General features: G+C 59.9%; 2 protein-coding genes across 6 annotated transcripts in view; one reads left to right on the forward strand and one right to left on the reverse strand.

The window, feature by feature from the left end:
* The first annotated feature begins 1,216 nt into the window (after positions 1–1,216).
* Positions 1,217–6,525, forward strand: Mfap2 (microfibril associated protein 2). 2 transcript variants are annotated; one of them, XM_052177925.1, is made up of 9 exons: positions 1,217–1,308; positions 3,377–3,452; positions 4,371–4,454; positions 4,664–4,690; positions 4,794–4,874; positions 5,003–5,056; positions 5,542–5,629; positions 5,788–5,861; positions 6,019–6,525. In XM_052177925.1, the coding sequence occupies exons 2-9, from the start codon at positions 3,410–3,412 to the stop codon at positions 6,120–6,122; spliced, it is 555 nt and encodes a 184-aa protein (XP_052033885.1). In that variant the 5' UTR covers positions 1,217–1,308; positions 3,377–3,409; the 3' UTR covers positions 6,123–6,525. The 2 variants fall into 2 exon arrangements, with proteins under 2 accessions (XP_052033885.1, XP_052033886.1); XM_052177926.1 differs by having other exon boundaries at positions 4,374–4,454.
* Positions 6,526–7,203: 678 nt separating this feature from the next.
* The window catches only part of Crocc (ciliary rootlet coiled-coil, rootletin), a 37,959-nt gene continuing 30,194 nt past the window's right edge, over positions 7,204–14,968 (reverse strand). For 3 of the 4 annotated variants that reach the window (XM_052177915.1, XM_052177916.1, XM_052177914.1), the window contains 11 exons: positions 14,549–14,897; positions 12,913–13,082; positions 12,689–12,809; positions 12,281–12,444; positions 10,787–11,002; positions 10,254–10,478; positions 9,712–9,861; positions 9,259–9,459; positions 9,030–9,161; positions 8,348–8,527; positions 7,204–7,710 (listed from right to left, as the gene is read on the reverse strand). In XM_052177915.1, the coding sequence (XP_052033875.1) occupies positions 7,624–7,710; positions 8,348–8,527; positions 9,030–9,161; positions 9,259–9,459; positions 9,712–9,861; positions 10,254–10,478; positions 10,787–11,002; positions 12,281–12,444; positions 12,689–12,809; positions 12,913–13,082; positions 14,549–14,897 (1,995 nt within the window). In that variant the 3' untranslated portion in view covers positions 7,204–7,623. The remainder of the gene's footprint in view (positions 7,711–8,347; positions 8,528–9,029; positions 9,162–9,258; positions 9,460–9,711; positions 9,862–10,253; positions 10,479–10,786; positions 11,003–12,280; positions 12,445–12,688; positions 12,810–12,912; positions 13,083–14,548; positions 14,898–14,968) is intronic. The other variant, XM_052177913.1, reaches the window with a different exon arrangement.

The raw sequence follows: 14,968 nt of genomic DNA on the forward strand, positions 1-14,968 counted from the left end.
TCCTCAGGACTGGGGCAGTAGGCAGGAGCCGCCGCAGAGCCTGGCCAGTACCGGGAGTTGGCGGCTGTGGGCCTCAATTTCCCCCTCTTGTCGAGTATAGAAGGGGACATTTCTGTCAGGTGGGTTCCCTTCCTGCTCAAGTGGGCCTGATAGTGGGGGACAGCTGGCTGACCCCACAGCTCCCTGCTCCTTGGCTGACAAGATCCCTGCTGGGTTGCAATAAATACATAGAGCAGGGAAGGGCAGGGCATCAGTAGAGTGATCACCAGGGCAGGGCATCAGTAGAGTGATCACCAGGGCAGGGCATCAGTAGAGTGATCACTAGGGCAGGGCAGGGCATCAGTAGAGTGATCACCAGGGCAGGGCATCAGTAGAGTGATCACCAGGGCAGGGCATCAGTAGAGTGATCACCAGATCACAGAACATAGGCTTACTCCCATGATCTCAGAACTTGGACCTCCAGGGATAAGAATTACTTCTGGCCAGCACTCTGGGAGGCAGAGGCAGGCGGATTTCTGAGTTCGAGGCCAGCTTGGTCTACAGAGTGAGTTCCAGGACAGCCAGGAGGGCTACACAGAGAAACCCTGTCTTAAAATAATAATTTAAAAAAAAAAAAAAAAGACTGTCTGGGATGGGACACTGAGGACACTGGGAGGCTAAGAAAGAATAGTGGAAGCAGGGAGGTGGTGGCACACGCCTGTGATCCCAGCACTTGGGAGGCAGAGGCAGGCGGATTTCTGAGTTCCAGGCCAGCCTGGTCTACAGAGTGAGTTCCAGGACAGCCAGGGCTACACAGAGAAACTATGTCTCAAAAAACCAAAAAAATAAATAAAAAATAAAAAAATAGTGGAACTGTTCCTGGATGGAGGTCAACTCCCAGGGTCAGAGTGTTGAGGGATTGTTGAAATTGGACTTGGGTGTTTGCTTAGCTTGATCTCCCCTAATCTGTCTCATCTGCTGTGCCAGGAGGGAAGGAAGGTCGGAAGGAGAGAAAGGGGAGGAAGGAGAGATGGGAGAGATCAAGCAAGGTTCCATTTGCAGCCCTGTGACCTCTGGACTCTGGGTGGAGAGGCCGGGATCCCTCTCTGAAAGAGGGGCGACCAGTAGGCTGGTTCTATCAGTACCAGGCCCAGATCCAGAGGCGTTGGGGAGGGGCTGAAGCATCAAGGGTGCGTCGTGGCGACGGCGCTCTCTAGGACCCAGCGACTCCGGGCTAGGGGCGGGCGTGGGCCTTGGGGGCCATAGGGGGGCTCTGGCTGCGGGCAGCACTCTCAGCCGCACTGGAGCACAGCGCAGAGGCCCCAACAGGTAGGCGCGGGTCGGGCATGCCCAGGGGTGTCTGAGCACCGTGCTCCGCACTCGGATCCCAGAGCTTGGGAGACTTCGGGGACCCTAGCCCCAGGATCTGGAGCGGATGCTGAGGGGACGTCTGGCAAGTTGGGGGGGGGGGATGCAAGATAGGACAGGCAGGGAGCTGGAACTTAAGGGGGTCACTAGAAATGGGGGTGCCGGAGGACAGGACAATTTTGGTTTTGCCCTCCCTCCCACTCGCAGCGTTTGGGATGTGGAAGGCGGGGCAGGGGTCGGTCGCGGAGACAAAGAGAGACCCGAGATGGAGAGCTAGTGAGCAAGTTTCCGCCGGCTGATTGTTCCCAGCTGTATAGCAGGGTTCTGCAGCATCTTGTGGGCCCCCTCGGTCTGAGCCAGCGAGGGGGCTCCCAGTCCTCCCCTAGAACCACAGAGGAGCCAAGGGGCTGGGATAAGGTCGAGGTCGTGGAAAGGGCCAGAGGTGGGGTTGGGCCAGCCGTGCCAATCGGCTCCTGACTTAAGGCCTCCCGAGCTTAACTTTTAGAGTTTGTCTGGGTCCCCTGGGAGCGATCCATTATTCTCTTCTTCATTCCGGGCCCAGCCAATGCGCCCCATTCCCTGCTGTACGCCTTGGCCTGGGTGCGCGTGGGGGGGGGAGGCTCTGACACACTTTGGCAGCCAAACTGCCTCCCCACGCACAAGGGACTGTTGTCAACCTCCGCTCTGGATGGAGCTGCTGACCCCCCACTACCAGGAGGCTGCCCAGAGTTCAAAGAGTAGGAATTTGGAGCAGTGGTCCCTATGGGAAAAGGGTCTAAGATGCCAAGGACCTCCAGCCCCCACCAGAGAGGAGGGTGCTTGAGAGAAATGTCTGAAATGCGCGTGGTGTCAAAGATTCATAGGGAATCTTAAGGAAACTGAGGTTAGGCACCATGTTTCTGCCTCTCCCCTGCGGTCTCTAGATTCCCAGGGGCACCTACAACAGAACTGGGCTTCAAAGTGTATGGAATAACTTCCCATGGTGGGGTAGGAAGTCCTCTAGGTGGATAAGCTTGCGGGCAGCATCTAGAAATCGCCAGCCACTGACTAGGACAGGGCATAGCCAGCTGCCTCTGTAGTCAGCCAGCACTGAATAGTAGAGGCTGGGCTCATCCAGGACATATCCTGTGCAAGTTGTGACCAGTCACCAAAACCGTACTCTTGTTATCCAGTGTCATGTCAAAGGTTGGAACCCCCCAGCCCAAGTGACATGCCTCTCCCAGGGAGCATGCTGGGAGCCAGAGGCGCCCCCATCTCCTCCAGCCCTTCTCTTCAGGCTTCCTGCCCCTGCAGACAAAACAGGCCTCAGTCTCGTGCTTGCGTGCTCGTGTCTGTAGTGAACACAGCCAGGTCTTGGGAGGCCTGGACCTGGCAGGAGGCTTCTTGGAGCTGGGAGTCCTGCCCAGCCCTGGCGGCTCTGGGGGCTCCTGGGGCCTGTCTGCATGTGGTTTCCTGCTGGGCGGCATGCTCAGGGCCCAGGGGCTAATTGGGAGCAGGTGGCAGGCTTGGCAAATGCTGCTGAGCTGGTGGCTGGCTGTGGTGTGGGCTGGGCAGGGCTGGTACCCTAAGGATGTGCCTGAGGTCATTGGAATTCATCAGAAACTTGGGGAGGTGATGGGCCGGGTAGGTAGGCAGTGTGTGCTGCATGCAGCCAGGGTGGGGGTAAGTGGCTATTAGAGCGAGCAAGACAGTCACCGCGTCTGGTCCACTTGTTAAGAGTTTTTGTTCTTTTGGTTACTTGTGGAACCCCGCCTGTTCTGGAACTTGATCTGTTCTGAATGGAAGGCTGGCCTTCCATTCAGAGATCTGCCTGCCTCTGCTGGGACTCAAGGTGTGCCAACACCTCCAGGCTAGACCCAGTCTTTATAGCCCACCCCTCCCCCGAGGAGCCCTGTGGCTGTCCCTCCCTGGCCTCCAGATACCTCGCTCTCAGTGCCCCTTGCCGTCTGGATCGGGGACAGAAATGTGTGCCGCCACCCTGGGCCAGCTGGGCTGGCATGCAGCTAGCTGTCCTCCCCTCTCTCTCTAGCTGTCCTCAACGCCACCCCCGCCTCCTCACTCCATGGCCATGAGAGCCGCCTGCCTCTTCCTGCTGTTCATGCCTGGTAAGCAAGCAGATGGGGGCGGGGGAGGCTCGCATGTGAGACTTTGTCTTACCTCACAGTGAAGGAGCCTCAGGGTGGGGAGTCCAGGCCCTGGGTGCTAGCTAGACCCATGTAAGGCTCTATCGTTCTGTAGTCTTGGCCTTCGAGGGTTCTCATCCATCACATGAGGAGATATCAGGGGGGACTGCAAAGGCTCTGCCAGCCCCGGGAGCCGCTCACTGAACACGTCCACACTGACTTCATCCATTCACTCAACATATCCATGCTGACTTCCTACTGTGCACCAAGTACTGGAGCTGCAGCTGTGAACTAGGCGGACATACCTATCGCGTGGCCAGGCTAGGGATGGACGAGGCAAATATCAGACAAGTAGACCTGGTAAATTTCATATTGTGTTGGCTGCTGTGATGGAAATACACAGCAAGGAGCTGGAGAGATGCCTCAGTGGTTAAGAACACTGGCTACTCTTCCAGAGGACCTGAGTTCAATTCCTAGCACCCACATGGCAGCTCACAACCACCTGTAACTTCTGTTCTAGGGAATCTGACATCCTTATACAGACATGTGCAGTCAAAACACCAATGTATATAAAGTAAAAGTAAATTTAAAAAAAAAAAAAAGAAACAGCCAGCAGGGAAGGGGGATCAGAGATAGCCTGGCAGAGCTCAAATGTCAGATGAGAATAAGGTGAGTCAGAGATAGCCCAGGTGAGTCAGAGATAGCCCAGCAGAGCTCCAGTGTTAGGTGAGAATTCCTGGAACAGCCAGGAGGCCACCCAGGGCAGAGGATCTGGGGCAGGGCAGGGGACTGACCCAGGACTCAGGGTCTGGATTCTGTCAGGCTGTAGGGTTAGAACCGCCACCTGCTTTCTCTTTGTCCTTCCAATGTGGGGTGCCTACGTGTGACCCTTGCCCTCAGCAGGCCTGCTGGCCCAGGGCCAATATGACCTGGATCCTCTCCCCCCATTTCCGGACCAGTACAACCACTATGGCGACCAGATTGGTAAGAGATGATCCTTTTAGTGTCCCCAAAGCTGCCACCCCCTCTAAGCACATGGGTCAGCCAGGCCCCCACTTTGGTGGGGTGGTAAGATCCCAGGGGCAGGTCTCTGGCTCATTTGTGACCTCTTTGCCCTATTCTCCTGGGGCTGTGGGCTAGCCTGATCCCATGGGCTAGCCTGATCCCACCCATTCTGTCTATTTCACTTTCAGACAACGTAGACTACTATGACTACCAAGGTAAAAGTCTGGGGTAGGATGGGTGGGGCCGGCCACCTGGTGGGGACCTGTGGAGACCTTGCAGGGGAAAGTGAGCAGACTTGTTACGCCCTCCCTGCTGCAGAAGCGAGCCCTCGGACCCCTGAGGAACAGTTCCAGTCCCAGCAGCAAGTCCCACAGGAAGTCATCCCAGCCCCTACCCCAGGTAACGCTGCCTTCCCCGGCCCAGCTCCTCTTGTCCCTCAAGATCAAGGGTCTGGGCCGGCCCTGAGAGGGGTGGCCGGAAGAGACCCCTCCCAGTAACCTGTGCCTATCTCCTCACACCCACACCAGAACTGGCAGTTGCAGGGGACCTGGAGACTGAGCCCACGGAGCCTGGCCCTCTTGGTAAGCTGGAGAAAGCTGAAATGGCTCCCGAAAGGGGAGGGCCATGCGGAATTTGTAGGGTTAAGCGGCAGTGGGATGCTGGGAAGGGGAGCTGGGAGGCCTGCCCAAGGCAGCTTCCGGCATCCACATGCAGAGCTTAGGGGGCCCAGCACTGTCTGGGTGTGGCAGCCTAGGCTGTGTGGTTCCAGTGGGCAGGTGACAAAGGACCAGTTAGGCCACCTGGCTGAGGGCTGAGAGGAGGGCCTGAAGGCTGTGCGGGCGGAGCAGCCTGTGGGCGGGTGTGGTGTGCAGGGGGGGGGGGACGACAAGTGAGGCAGCTGTCAGTTTGTGTTTTAAATGGGATTGTGACTTTGCATGAGGTATTAAGTTGGGCAATCCTACGCTACCTGGGTGCTGGATTTGTGTGGGTATCTGGGCAGGGCTGGAGGGTGTGTGGGAACCCAGACCTCACACATGAGCCTCCAGTGTGACCCACCTGTCCCCAGACTGCCGTGAAGAACAGTACCCGTGCACCCGCCTCTACTCCATCCACAAGCCTTGTAAACAGTGTCTCAACGAGGTCTGCTTCTACAGGTAAGGGGGGCTGCGAGGGCGGCCCTCAGCCGGGGAGGGGTGATTGGGGCAGGTGCTAAACCCTCAGGTGGACTTTAACTCTGAGGTGGGTCAGCCTGGGCTCTCCCAGCGGCAGTCAGTGTGGGTGTAGCTGAGAACACCCCTGGTTCATCTCTCAGCCTCCGCCGAGTGTATGTGGTCAACAAGGAAATATGTGTCCGCACGGTCTGTGCCCACGAGGAACTTCTACGAGGTAGGAAAGCCTCCAGCCCTGGCCCTGGCGGCGTCCACCGCCCACTTAGTTGCCGGCCGTCTTCTCCCTGTGACCAGAGCCATTTGCAGGCCCCCCTCCTCCACCCTCATCAGGACAGGGCAGTGAGTGCCTGCCCTGACTTCCCCTCCTTCCACAGCTGACCTGTGCCGAGACAAGTTCTCCAAGTGTGGCGTGATGGCCGTCAGCGGCCTGTGCCAATCTGTGGCTGCCTCCTGTGCCAGGAGCTGTGGAGGCTGCTAGGGTGGAGCTGGTGTGAGATTCGAGCCCTGGACCCAGCTCGGATCCACCTCAGGCCCTGCCTGACCTGGTGCTTTCTCTCCCACCCTGCCCTCCCCTTCATCCCGGACATTAGTGGGCCGCTGCCCTGGGGAGTGTGGTCAGAGCTACCTCAGGCCCCTCCCCAGCCCGTGGCCATCCTTAAGTGGGGGCTCCTGGCTGCCCAGTCTCCACCCCTTAGTGGGGTTTATCCAAGGCCTCTCCGTGGGGCCCGTGGTTCTCTCTGTGCCTTCTCAGTGCCTGGGGGCAGTCCTCCCCAGTCTCCTCAGGTAGGCTGTGCCCCTTAACCAGCTGGTCTGCTTGGACTTCCTACACCCCCAGGCATGAACCACCTCTGTTTTATACAAAATAAAATTTTTACAAAAGACCCACAGTCACTTTTGTGTCCGGGGACAGCTTGGCTGCCACCGATACTGCCGGCCCCCAACACAAGGCTACCCAGCTCCTTAGAAGAGTGTCAGGTGGCCCCACTTCTGTGTCCCACACCACCCTGGCTTCACCTGTGACCTAGAGGGAGGGGCCTGAGACTCCCTCCCAATATGCAGCTCTTCATGTGCATGCAGAAACACGCGAGTCACTTTGGCTCTTCCCGTGAGCAGCAGGGATCGCCCGCTGCACTGTTTCCCGTGGTGCTCTGGGGCCCTCCCGACAGATCTACTCAATGGGAAAAACCACTGTCCCTAGATGACACTGTTATGTGACCCCAGAGGCTCACCGCAGCGGGCGTCAGGTGCTCTGTGAGGCTCACTGTCGTCACACCATGACACAAGTCCTCACACTTGGGAGTGGTTCTGCCCAGCATCACGCCACAGAAGCACTGCGCACACCCAACCCTGCCCTGTTTCCTTAGGCCAAGCTGTCTGTGCCCTGGCTGTATCCAGAGGGGCACCTAAGCTCACGGTGAGGGCACAGCACCATCTGCTCGAAGCTAGATGGAGAGACAGGTTCGTCATGCTGTGAGGTGGCTGAGCTCAGCTGACCAAAGCCTCTGCCCCTGCTCTCCCAAGGAACCCCAGAGAGAGGAAGCATTTGAGTGCCCAGCCAATCCTAGAAAACAGGTCATGTTACAAAAAGCACGAAAGTTCTCCACAGTCAACATTACAAAAAGGTATAAAAATACAAGGGCTCTAAGCTCACGAGGGAGCTTCCGACGCGGATGCCAAGGAGAGCCCAGGAGCAGCTCTGGCTCGGGGATCCTTTCTAGGGAAGCTTTGCTCTCCCTGACCCCGCTGGCTCAGTCACGCAGGAGAGCTGTGGGCCATCACGAGGCTCTTCCAGGAGAGGCCCAGGGTGGAACGGGCGCGGTAGCAACTCTGAGAAGCCACTGTGGCTGTCACTAGAGCCGTCACCTCTGCCACCCCGGCTCCCTCACACAGCACTCCGATGACCAGGCCCTGGGCAGGTTCTGCTATAAAGGACGTCTCTCCTGCCCCAGGGCCTGCTCAGGACACCGGCTAGAAGGGACTCATTTCTCGGGGGTGCCAGCGGGTAGGGAGGCGGACGCCGAGCTCCTGCGAAGCTCCTGCTGCAGCTGTGCCTTCAGTGTGGACACCTGGAGGAGAGAGCGCCAGCTGCCTTCAGAGAGGGGCCGAGAGGGCGCCTGTGGCCTGTGGCCTAACGCCGGAAAGCCTCTGCTGCTCACTGGCTCCTCGTGGCGGTCTGTCTGTCTGTCTGCCCGGGCTTCCTTATCCCTTCGGAGGCCTGGCCGTGCATCATTCCACAGAGCGAGGCCCCCATGCCCACTCCAGCCCTGCCCTGTTACCAAGCTGTCTAGGAGTCCTGGCACTGTCCAGGAGGGGACCCTGGCCTCAGCAGGGTCAGAGAGAGGCAAGGACGAGCTGGCTGGGCCAGGCTCCTGCCGCAGTGTCCACAGCCGGAAGGACCAGAAGCGACCCCACTGGCCAGCAGGAGTCCTCTCCTTGGGCTCTTGCAAGTACTCCTGGGAAAGAAACCTCTGTCCCCGGGACCCCAGGCTGCTCAGAGGGCCCGAAGCTGCTAAGGGAGGCATGCTGGGAAGGAGATGCCAGAGAGTGGTGACAAGTGCTAGGCCAGGAGACACTGAGGCCAGGCAGCGTCACTCCAGCCGTGGCTGGAGCCAGCATCGGTCTGCTTGGCCCTTTTCAAGCTGTCGAGGTCCCGAGCAGTCCCTCCCCTCCGGCCCCACCTTCTCTCAGGGGAGGCCCGTGTACCTGCTCCTCCAGCCCCGACACCCGCTGGCGGTGAGCCCGCTCCCGGGCCTCCAGCGTGCGCTCTGTCTGTAGCTGGGCACTGCGCAGACGCTCAACCTCCTGTTGCAGCTCCTGCTGCTGCTCCTCCGCCTCTGGCTGGACCAGACTGTGGTTCCCCTCCAGGGCTTCCACCACCTGTGCCTGCAGACAGGGGCTGCCAATCAGGGCTCAGGCTCCGCGTGGCGTGCACGGTGGCATGGGCCCAGCCCTTATCTCGCTGCTACGCTATGACAGTGCGCTTTCCAATCCCGGGTCAGGGTCCCCAGGGAAGCCCACACAAACAGGCAGTACCTGGCACACACACACACACACACAGAGGACAAGCGTGCCCACACAGAGGCACACATGGGTACAAAGGCGCAGTAGCCTGGCAGCTGACATGGGCCACAGGCCACGTGTGGTTCCCGCTGTCCCCTAAGCAAGCTTCTACAGCCACACAGGTTTCCACACACCCACAGCACACGGGAACCCCAGGCTTGGCTGCCAATGAGCCTCAATGTTCTCTCTCCACCATGGCGAGGACCCAATGAAGACACTCTCCCGAGGCTCCAGGCTCCCCTGCTGCCTCAGCCCCCACCCCAGGACTCCTTGCTCTGCGTGGGAATGGCACTGGGGACCAGGCGAGGGGAGGGGCGGGGATGACCTCCAAGTGTTGGATCTGCTGCTGGGCCTCGGCCAGGTCCAGCTCGGCTCCTGTGAGCGTGCGGTCCAGGCGGCCTTTCTCTGCATTCAAGCGCAGCGTGTCCTCGCGACTTCGGAGCTTCTCCCGCTCCACCTAGGTAGGAACATGGAGTCGAGGGGGCTCGCAGCGGGCTGGCTCACAGGCGCTCTGTAGGGTAACCTGACATCAGGAGACCCTGCGGGGCGGGCACCTTGTCCAGCGTCTTCCTGAGGGCCACACGGTCCTTGTCGAGCTGCAGGGCTGAGCGTTCCAGCTCGCGTTTCTCGGCTTCCAGCTGGGCCAGGGCTCGCTGCAGACTGCCCAGGCGCTCCTGCAGCAGGCGCCGCTCCTCCTGCAGCTTCTGCACGGAGCGCAGAGCCATGGCCTCCCCTTCCTGCCGCTGTCGCAGCACCTGCAGCACAAGGAGGCAGTCCTTCATCCCACTGCATCTCAGGGCGACCATCTCAACGTGGGCACAGAGGCGCTGGCCCACTCATGCGTAGGCAACTGCAAACCAGGCCCGTGTAAGGAAGGAGCTGGGGCCGGGTGGGTCTCGGGTAGATGGGGCGAGTGATAAGTGGCTGGGTCAAGGTTTGGGGTGAAGATGAAATGGGCCGAGGCCCACACAGGGCACCCCTGGAGACAGAGGCCCTGCAGGCCTCACCTGCTGCAGCTGCTGCAGCTGGCCTTCAGCATCGCCCCGCTGCAGCTCCAGGCTGGCCAGCTCGCCCCGCAGAGTCTGCACCTGCTCACCCAGGGAGCTGCTCTGCCTCCGTGCCTCAGACAATGCCTGTCTGGCGGCATCCAGCCGTTCCTAGGAGACAGGGGTGCTGATGGTGCCAAGTCACATGGCCGGCCTGAGCATAGGTTCCCTCTGATCTATAGCTCTCCGTAGGCACAGTCTATCCCTCTGGAGGGTGCAGCACCTGACTGGTCTAGCCTGCTGCCAGTCATGTTCACTGACCTGCGTGAGGGTGACAGCCACTTGTATCCCTACTAGCCGGTTTCTTCTCTCACCGGGCAGCAACCCCTCTAAGCCTCATGATTGGCTAATCCCCTTGACCCATTCCTACCTCGAGACCTGAATTCCTGACTGAGCCCCATTAGCCAACTTCCAGGCCCCTCCACCCCTGCTCTTACTGGCTAACTCTCACTGGACTCTCTCTGGGAGAAGATAGATCTATGGCAGACCAGGGAGCCCCAGACCTGCAGCACTTGACGGTCGTGTTCGCAGGTACTCAAAGCCTTCTGGAGGTGCAGATTCTTGTCCTGAGTGCTGCTGAGGCTGGCGCTGCTCTGGGCCAGGGCATCTGTCAGGCTCTGCACCTTGCCCCGCAGGGTCCCCTCGCCCTCCTCCGCCTTGGCCAGTGCCGCACTGAGCCGCTCCACTGTGAGCTGTAAGGTCCCCGCCTTCACCTCGCTGTCTGCCACCTGTGGGGAAGGTGGAGGCCGGTCACGGGCTCCCTTCCCACTGTGACGTCCACAGGAGTGATGACCCAAGCTCCTCAGCTCTCTCTGGGCCTCATCCCGATTCCCCCTGGCTCAGCCTACTGCGGCCTGGCCTCACCCAGAGCCCCATCAGCCTGGCTGTGTGACAGGCAAGGACACCTCTACTCTGAAAGGCCACCCGTCCACCTCTGGAACCTGATGGTGAGAAGTCGTCCTTGAGGACCTGGGAGGGGCTCCCTGCATGGAGCCTGGCAGGGCCTGGAGGTGTGAGCAGGAGGGGGGGGGCCTACCTGTCTCTGCAGGGAGTCCACTTGGTCCTGGAGGGCCTGAGCGTGGGCCTCGCGGTCGCCCAGGCCGAGGCGGCTGCGCTGCAGTTCGCCCTCGAGTGCGCGCCGCTGCAGCTCCAGCTTGACGGCGCGGCTCTCGGAGGCGTCTAGCACCTCCTTCAGCCGCCGCTTGTCGCTTTCCAGCTTCGCCTCGGTGGCCTTCATCTTGCTGACTTTCTCCTGTAGGCAGCAAGGCTCAGCCCCATGTCTGCCCACAGGTCCCCACACCCCTCCACACAACTGGGACTCAAGGACTGTGTGATCTGGGACCAGCCTGTCACTGCCAGGGCCTCAGTTTCCCCATTTGTCCTGGGCTAAGCAGGTAGGAGGGTCCCAGAACCATTTTCTTTAAGCAGAGTGTAAGCCTACCTAAAGTTATATGACTTTAGTATGTGACTCTACCTGGGGCCTCATAAAATCCCTGTGGAGGGAGTTGCAGAATGTAGACGCTGGGCCCTTCCCCGCTCTACAAAAGGGCTCTCCAGACATGGCTTCAAACCCATCTGAAACCCGAGCTGAAGCTGGCAGCTAGGCTGGAGCAGGGCACGGCTCGGAGTTTCAGTGGGTACTCAGGACTCAGTGGGTACTCAGGACTCAGTGGGTACTCAGGACTCAGTGGGTACTCAGGACTCAGTGCGGGAAGCTTCCGGGTGGACACCGGGCAGGAGGAATTGAGACCATTCAATCTACACGAGGACCCCAGGGACTCAATGACCCTGAGTGTCAGTCACCAAAGCCTTCCTGCTCCTGCTTCTCCAAGCCCCGCCCTGCCCGGCTGGCCTGTCAGACAAGGGGCCCCCTGGCTCCCACCCGGCTTTGTTCCTGGCCTCCTCCCAGGCCCCGGGGGCTGCTGGGCCCAGAGCCAGAGCTGAAGCTGCAGACACAACAATCCAGTTCCAGCCAGAGGCAGGGGTGGGGGGCGGCTGACGAGGGCAGGGGCTTCAGCTGTGAGGCTGGACGGTCATCACACAGGGCCTGGGCTTCCTGCCCCAGACACAGACTTGTAGAAACCTACGCATCAAACAATGCTCTGCCTTTGTGCAGACATTCAGAGATCCAGGCCCTGGCCAAAAGCTTGTGAGCACTGCCTCTGTGTGAGCACTGCCTCTGTGTGAGCAGTGCCTCTGTGTGAGCACTGCCTCTGTGTGAGCACTGCCTGTGTGAGCACTGCCTCTGTGTGAGCACTGCCTCTGTGTGAGCACTGCCTCTGTGCAGCGATTACAGGTGACCCCCACCCAGAGGGTGACAGCTGGAGAACAGGCTGCTCCACGCTGAGTCTGAACCTCCATCTGACTCAGGCCCAAGCCCTTCTCCCTGACACACATGAACACTCAACACAGGACTGGGGTCTGCTCCACAGACGGAGCCTCAGGCTGTCTCTACAGGCTGTGACTCAGGCAGAGGACCACAGAGAACCTGGGGCCTGCTCCCTGCCTCGGGCCCTGCCCTGATGCCCACCTGGCTGGCCCGGAGCTCGCTCTCGGCGGCCTGCAGGCTCCGCTCCAGCACTGCCATCTGGTCCAGCGTGGCCCTGCACTCCCGCCTGCTGCGCCGCACGCTCTCTTCCTGCAGGGCCAGCTCTGCCTGGGCTCCACTCAGCCGCCTGTCTGCACTGCGCCAGGCTGCGGCCACCACCCAGTCCCATCAGGCAAGCCAGGGAGGCCCAGTCTGTACCCCACCCTCTCCACAGAGGGTCTGTAGGTTTGGGCCCATGGGGGCTGCCCAGGCAAGGTCTCCTGGAGGAACCAGCCCTGAGTCAGGTCATAGGACAGGACTGGACATGAGAGCCGCTGACAGTAATTCCCCAGCCTCCCACCTCAGCGGCTAGGAGTGTATGCGGGGAGAGGGGCCCTGAGGAAGACTCACCTTCCTCGCTCTCGGCTACGGCCTTCTGCAGCTGCTTGGCCCTGGAGGCCGCGTGGTCTCTCTCGGCCTCCACCTCGGCCAGCTGTTGAGTCAGGGTGCTGGTGTGCACCTTAAGTTCATCCTGTATCCCCAACAGGGAGGCAAGGGGAGGGCCCTGCTCAGGCCAACACAGCTCCTTTTCTCCTAGGCCCTGGTCTCCCCACCCAGCCATCCCCCTGCCTCACCCGCTCCCTCTGGGCACTCCGCAGCTCTTGCAGGAAGTCTCTGAGGGCATCGCGCACAGCTTCTGGGTCCAAGTCAGGAGGTGCAGGGGAGGCAGGGAACCCTGGAGATGGGGGCTGGGACCGAGGGCTATATTCCAAAGGACTGGGGCTGCTGAGACCATCCCCGCTTCCTGGAAGGGAATATGGAGTCAGGACACAGCAGGCCCTGGGTGGTGGAATCAGGCTCTCAAGGAGCCTCCTGCATTACAGAACCCACTACCCATTAGCACAGGACTTCCCAGCAGAGTGAGCTGGGTTCTCTTCCTGTCTAATTCCACCCCTACCTTTTTTTTCCCCAAGACAGGGTTTCTCTGTGTAGCCCTGGCTATCCTGGAACTTGCCCTGTAGACCAGGCTGGCCTCAAACTCAGAGACTGACCTACCTTTGTCCCTTAGTGCTGGGATTAAAGGCGTGCACCACCACTACCCGACTCAAGCCCACCGCCTTTATCTTTTAAAATAAAGCAGTCCCTTTATTTGAGACAGGATCTGTTCTGTGGCCCTGGCTGCTCCAGAACTCCCTTTGCAGGCCAAGCTGGCTTCACCCCCCAGCGATCTGCTTCCTCCGCCTCCCCTGCCCCTACTCCCCCCCTGTATAGACACGCACCACCGAAGCCCACTGTTGGCATTGCATGTGTGAGTGTTTTGCCTGCACATCTGTGTGTGCCACAAGTGTACCGTGCCACGGAGCTCAAAGAGGGCGTTAGACCCTGGAACCGGGGTTCAGGACAGCTGTGAGCAGCCATGGGAGGGCGTGCTGGGGAGGAAGGAGTCCAGGTCCTCGGCACCCCTTCCCCTGCCCCACCAGACGCAGGACGCACGGCTCTACCTCCCTTGCATTTACGTTTTGCCTTTTGGTTTTGATGAAATCTGTATTATTTGAAATGTGTCCCTTTGATCTTGGCTTCTTGCTCGGTGGGTGTCACAGCTGAGCCTGGGGCGGTGGGCGTGGTGGGCGCGCTGGGCAAGCACCATCACTGAGAGCCACAAGCCCCTCCTTGTCTCTAGATGGGGGTGCGTCTCATTATGCAGCACAGGCTAGACCTGACCTACAGTCCTCCTGCCTCAGTCTTCTAAGCATGAAGACTAGGTGTGTGCCGCCATGTCCACTTTTATGCAGTGCTGGGATCAAGCCTGGTGCCTGAGTGACTCAGGCAGCAATCCCAGCACCAGGCTTGTACATGTGTACACACATATATGTAGGTACATGTACACACACATGTATGCAGGGACATGTGCACATACAGGTATTCGGGTACATGTGCACATACATGCATACGGGTACATGTGCACACACATGTATGCAGGTACATATGCACATACAGGTATGCGGGTACATGTGCACATACATGCATGCGGGTACATGTACACATACATGTATGCGGGTACATGTGCACATACAGGTATGCAGATACATGTGCACATACAGGTATGCAGGTGCTCACACAAACACATAAAGGCTCAAAGATTCAGAATGGGAATCTCTCCCTAAGGCGGGCACACAGGAGTCCTGACAGTAGGGGGCGTGGTCTCGGAGAGCAGTCAACAGCGCCACAGTCAACAGCGCCACGGCACCCCTGATCAACTCACGGACTCACCTCCTGCAGGCGCCTCCCTAGCCGGGGAGCTGGACACTCGGCCCAGGCCCAGACCCCGGCGCAGGGCGGAGCGCAGGCCACCCAGCTGGGCCTCGGCCACCCGCCGCTGCGCCTCCACGCGGGCAAGCTCGACCTCCAGGCCCTGCGCCCGGCCCTCGGCTGCGCTCAGCCGCAGCCCCAGCTCCGAGGTCTCGGTCCGCACCGCCTCCAGCCTCAGCTCCAGGTTGCGAGCAGAGTCCAGAAGCTTCTTCTCAGCACAGCGCGCCTCCTCCAGGGAGCCCAACAGGCCTCGCTCACGCGCCCGGAACTCGGCCTCTTGCTCCTGCAGCTTCCTCTGGGAACCCTGCAGCTGGGGTGGGGGAAGCCGGGAGTCACAAGACCGCCCCCAAGACCGCCCCGTCCCAACTAAGTGTCTTGGTG

The sequence above is a fragment of the Apodemus sylvaticus genome, chromosome 3 (assembly GCF_947179515.1).
Source record: "Apodemus sylvaticus chromosome 3, mApoSyl1.1, whole genome shotgun sequence".
Taxonomy (NCBI): Eukaryota; Metazoa; Chordata; class Mammalia; order Rodentia; family Muridae; genus Apodemus; species Apodemus sylvaticus.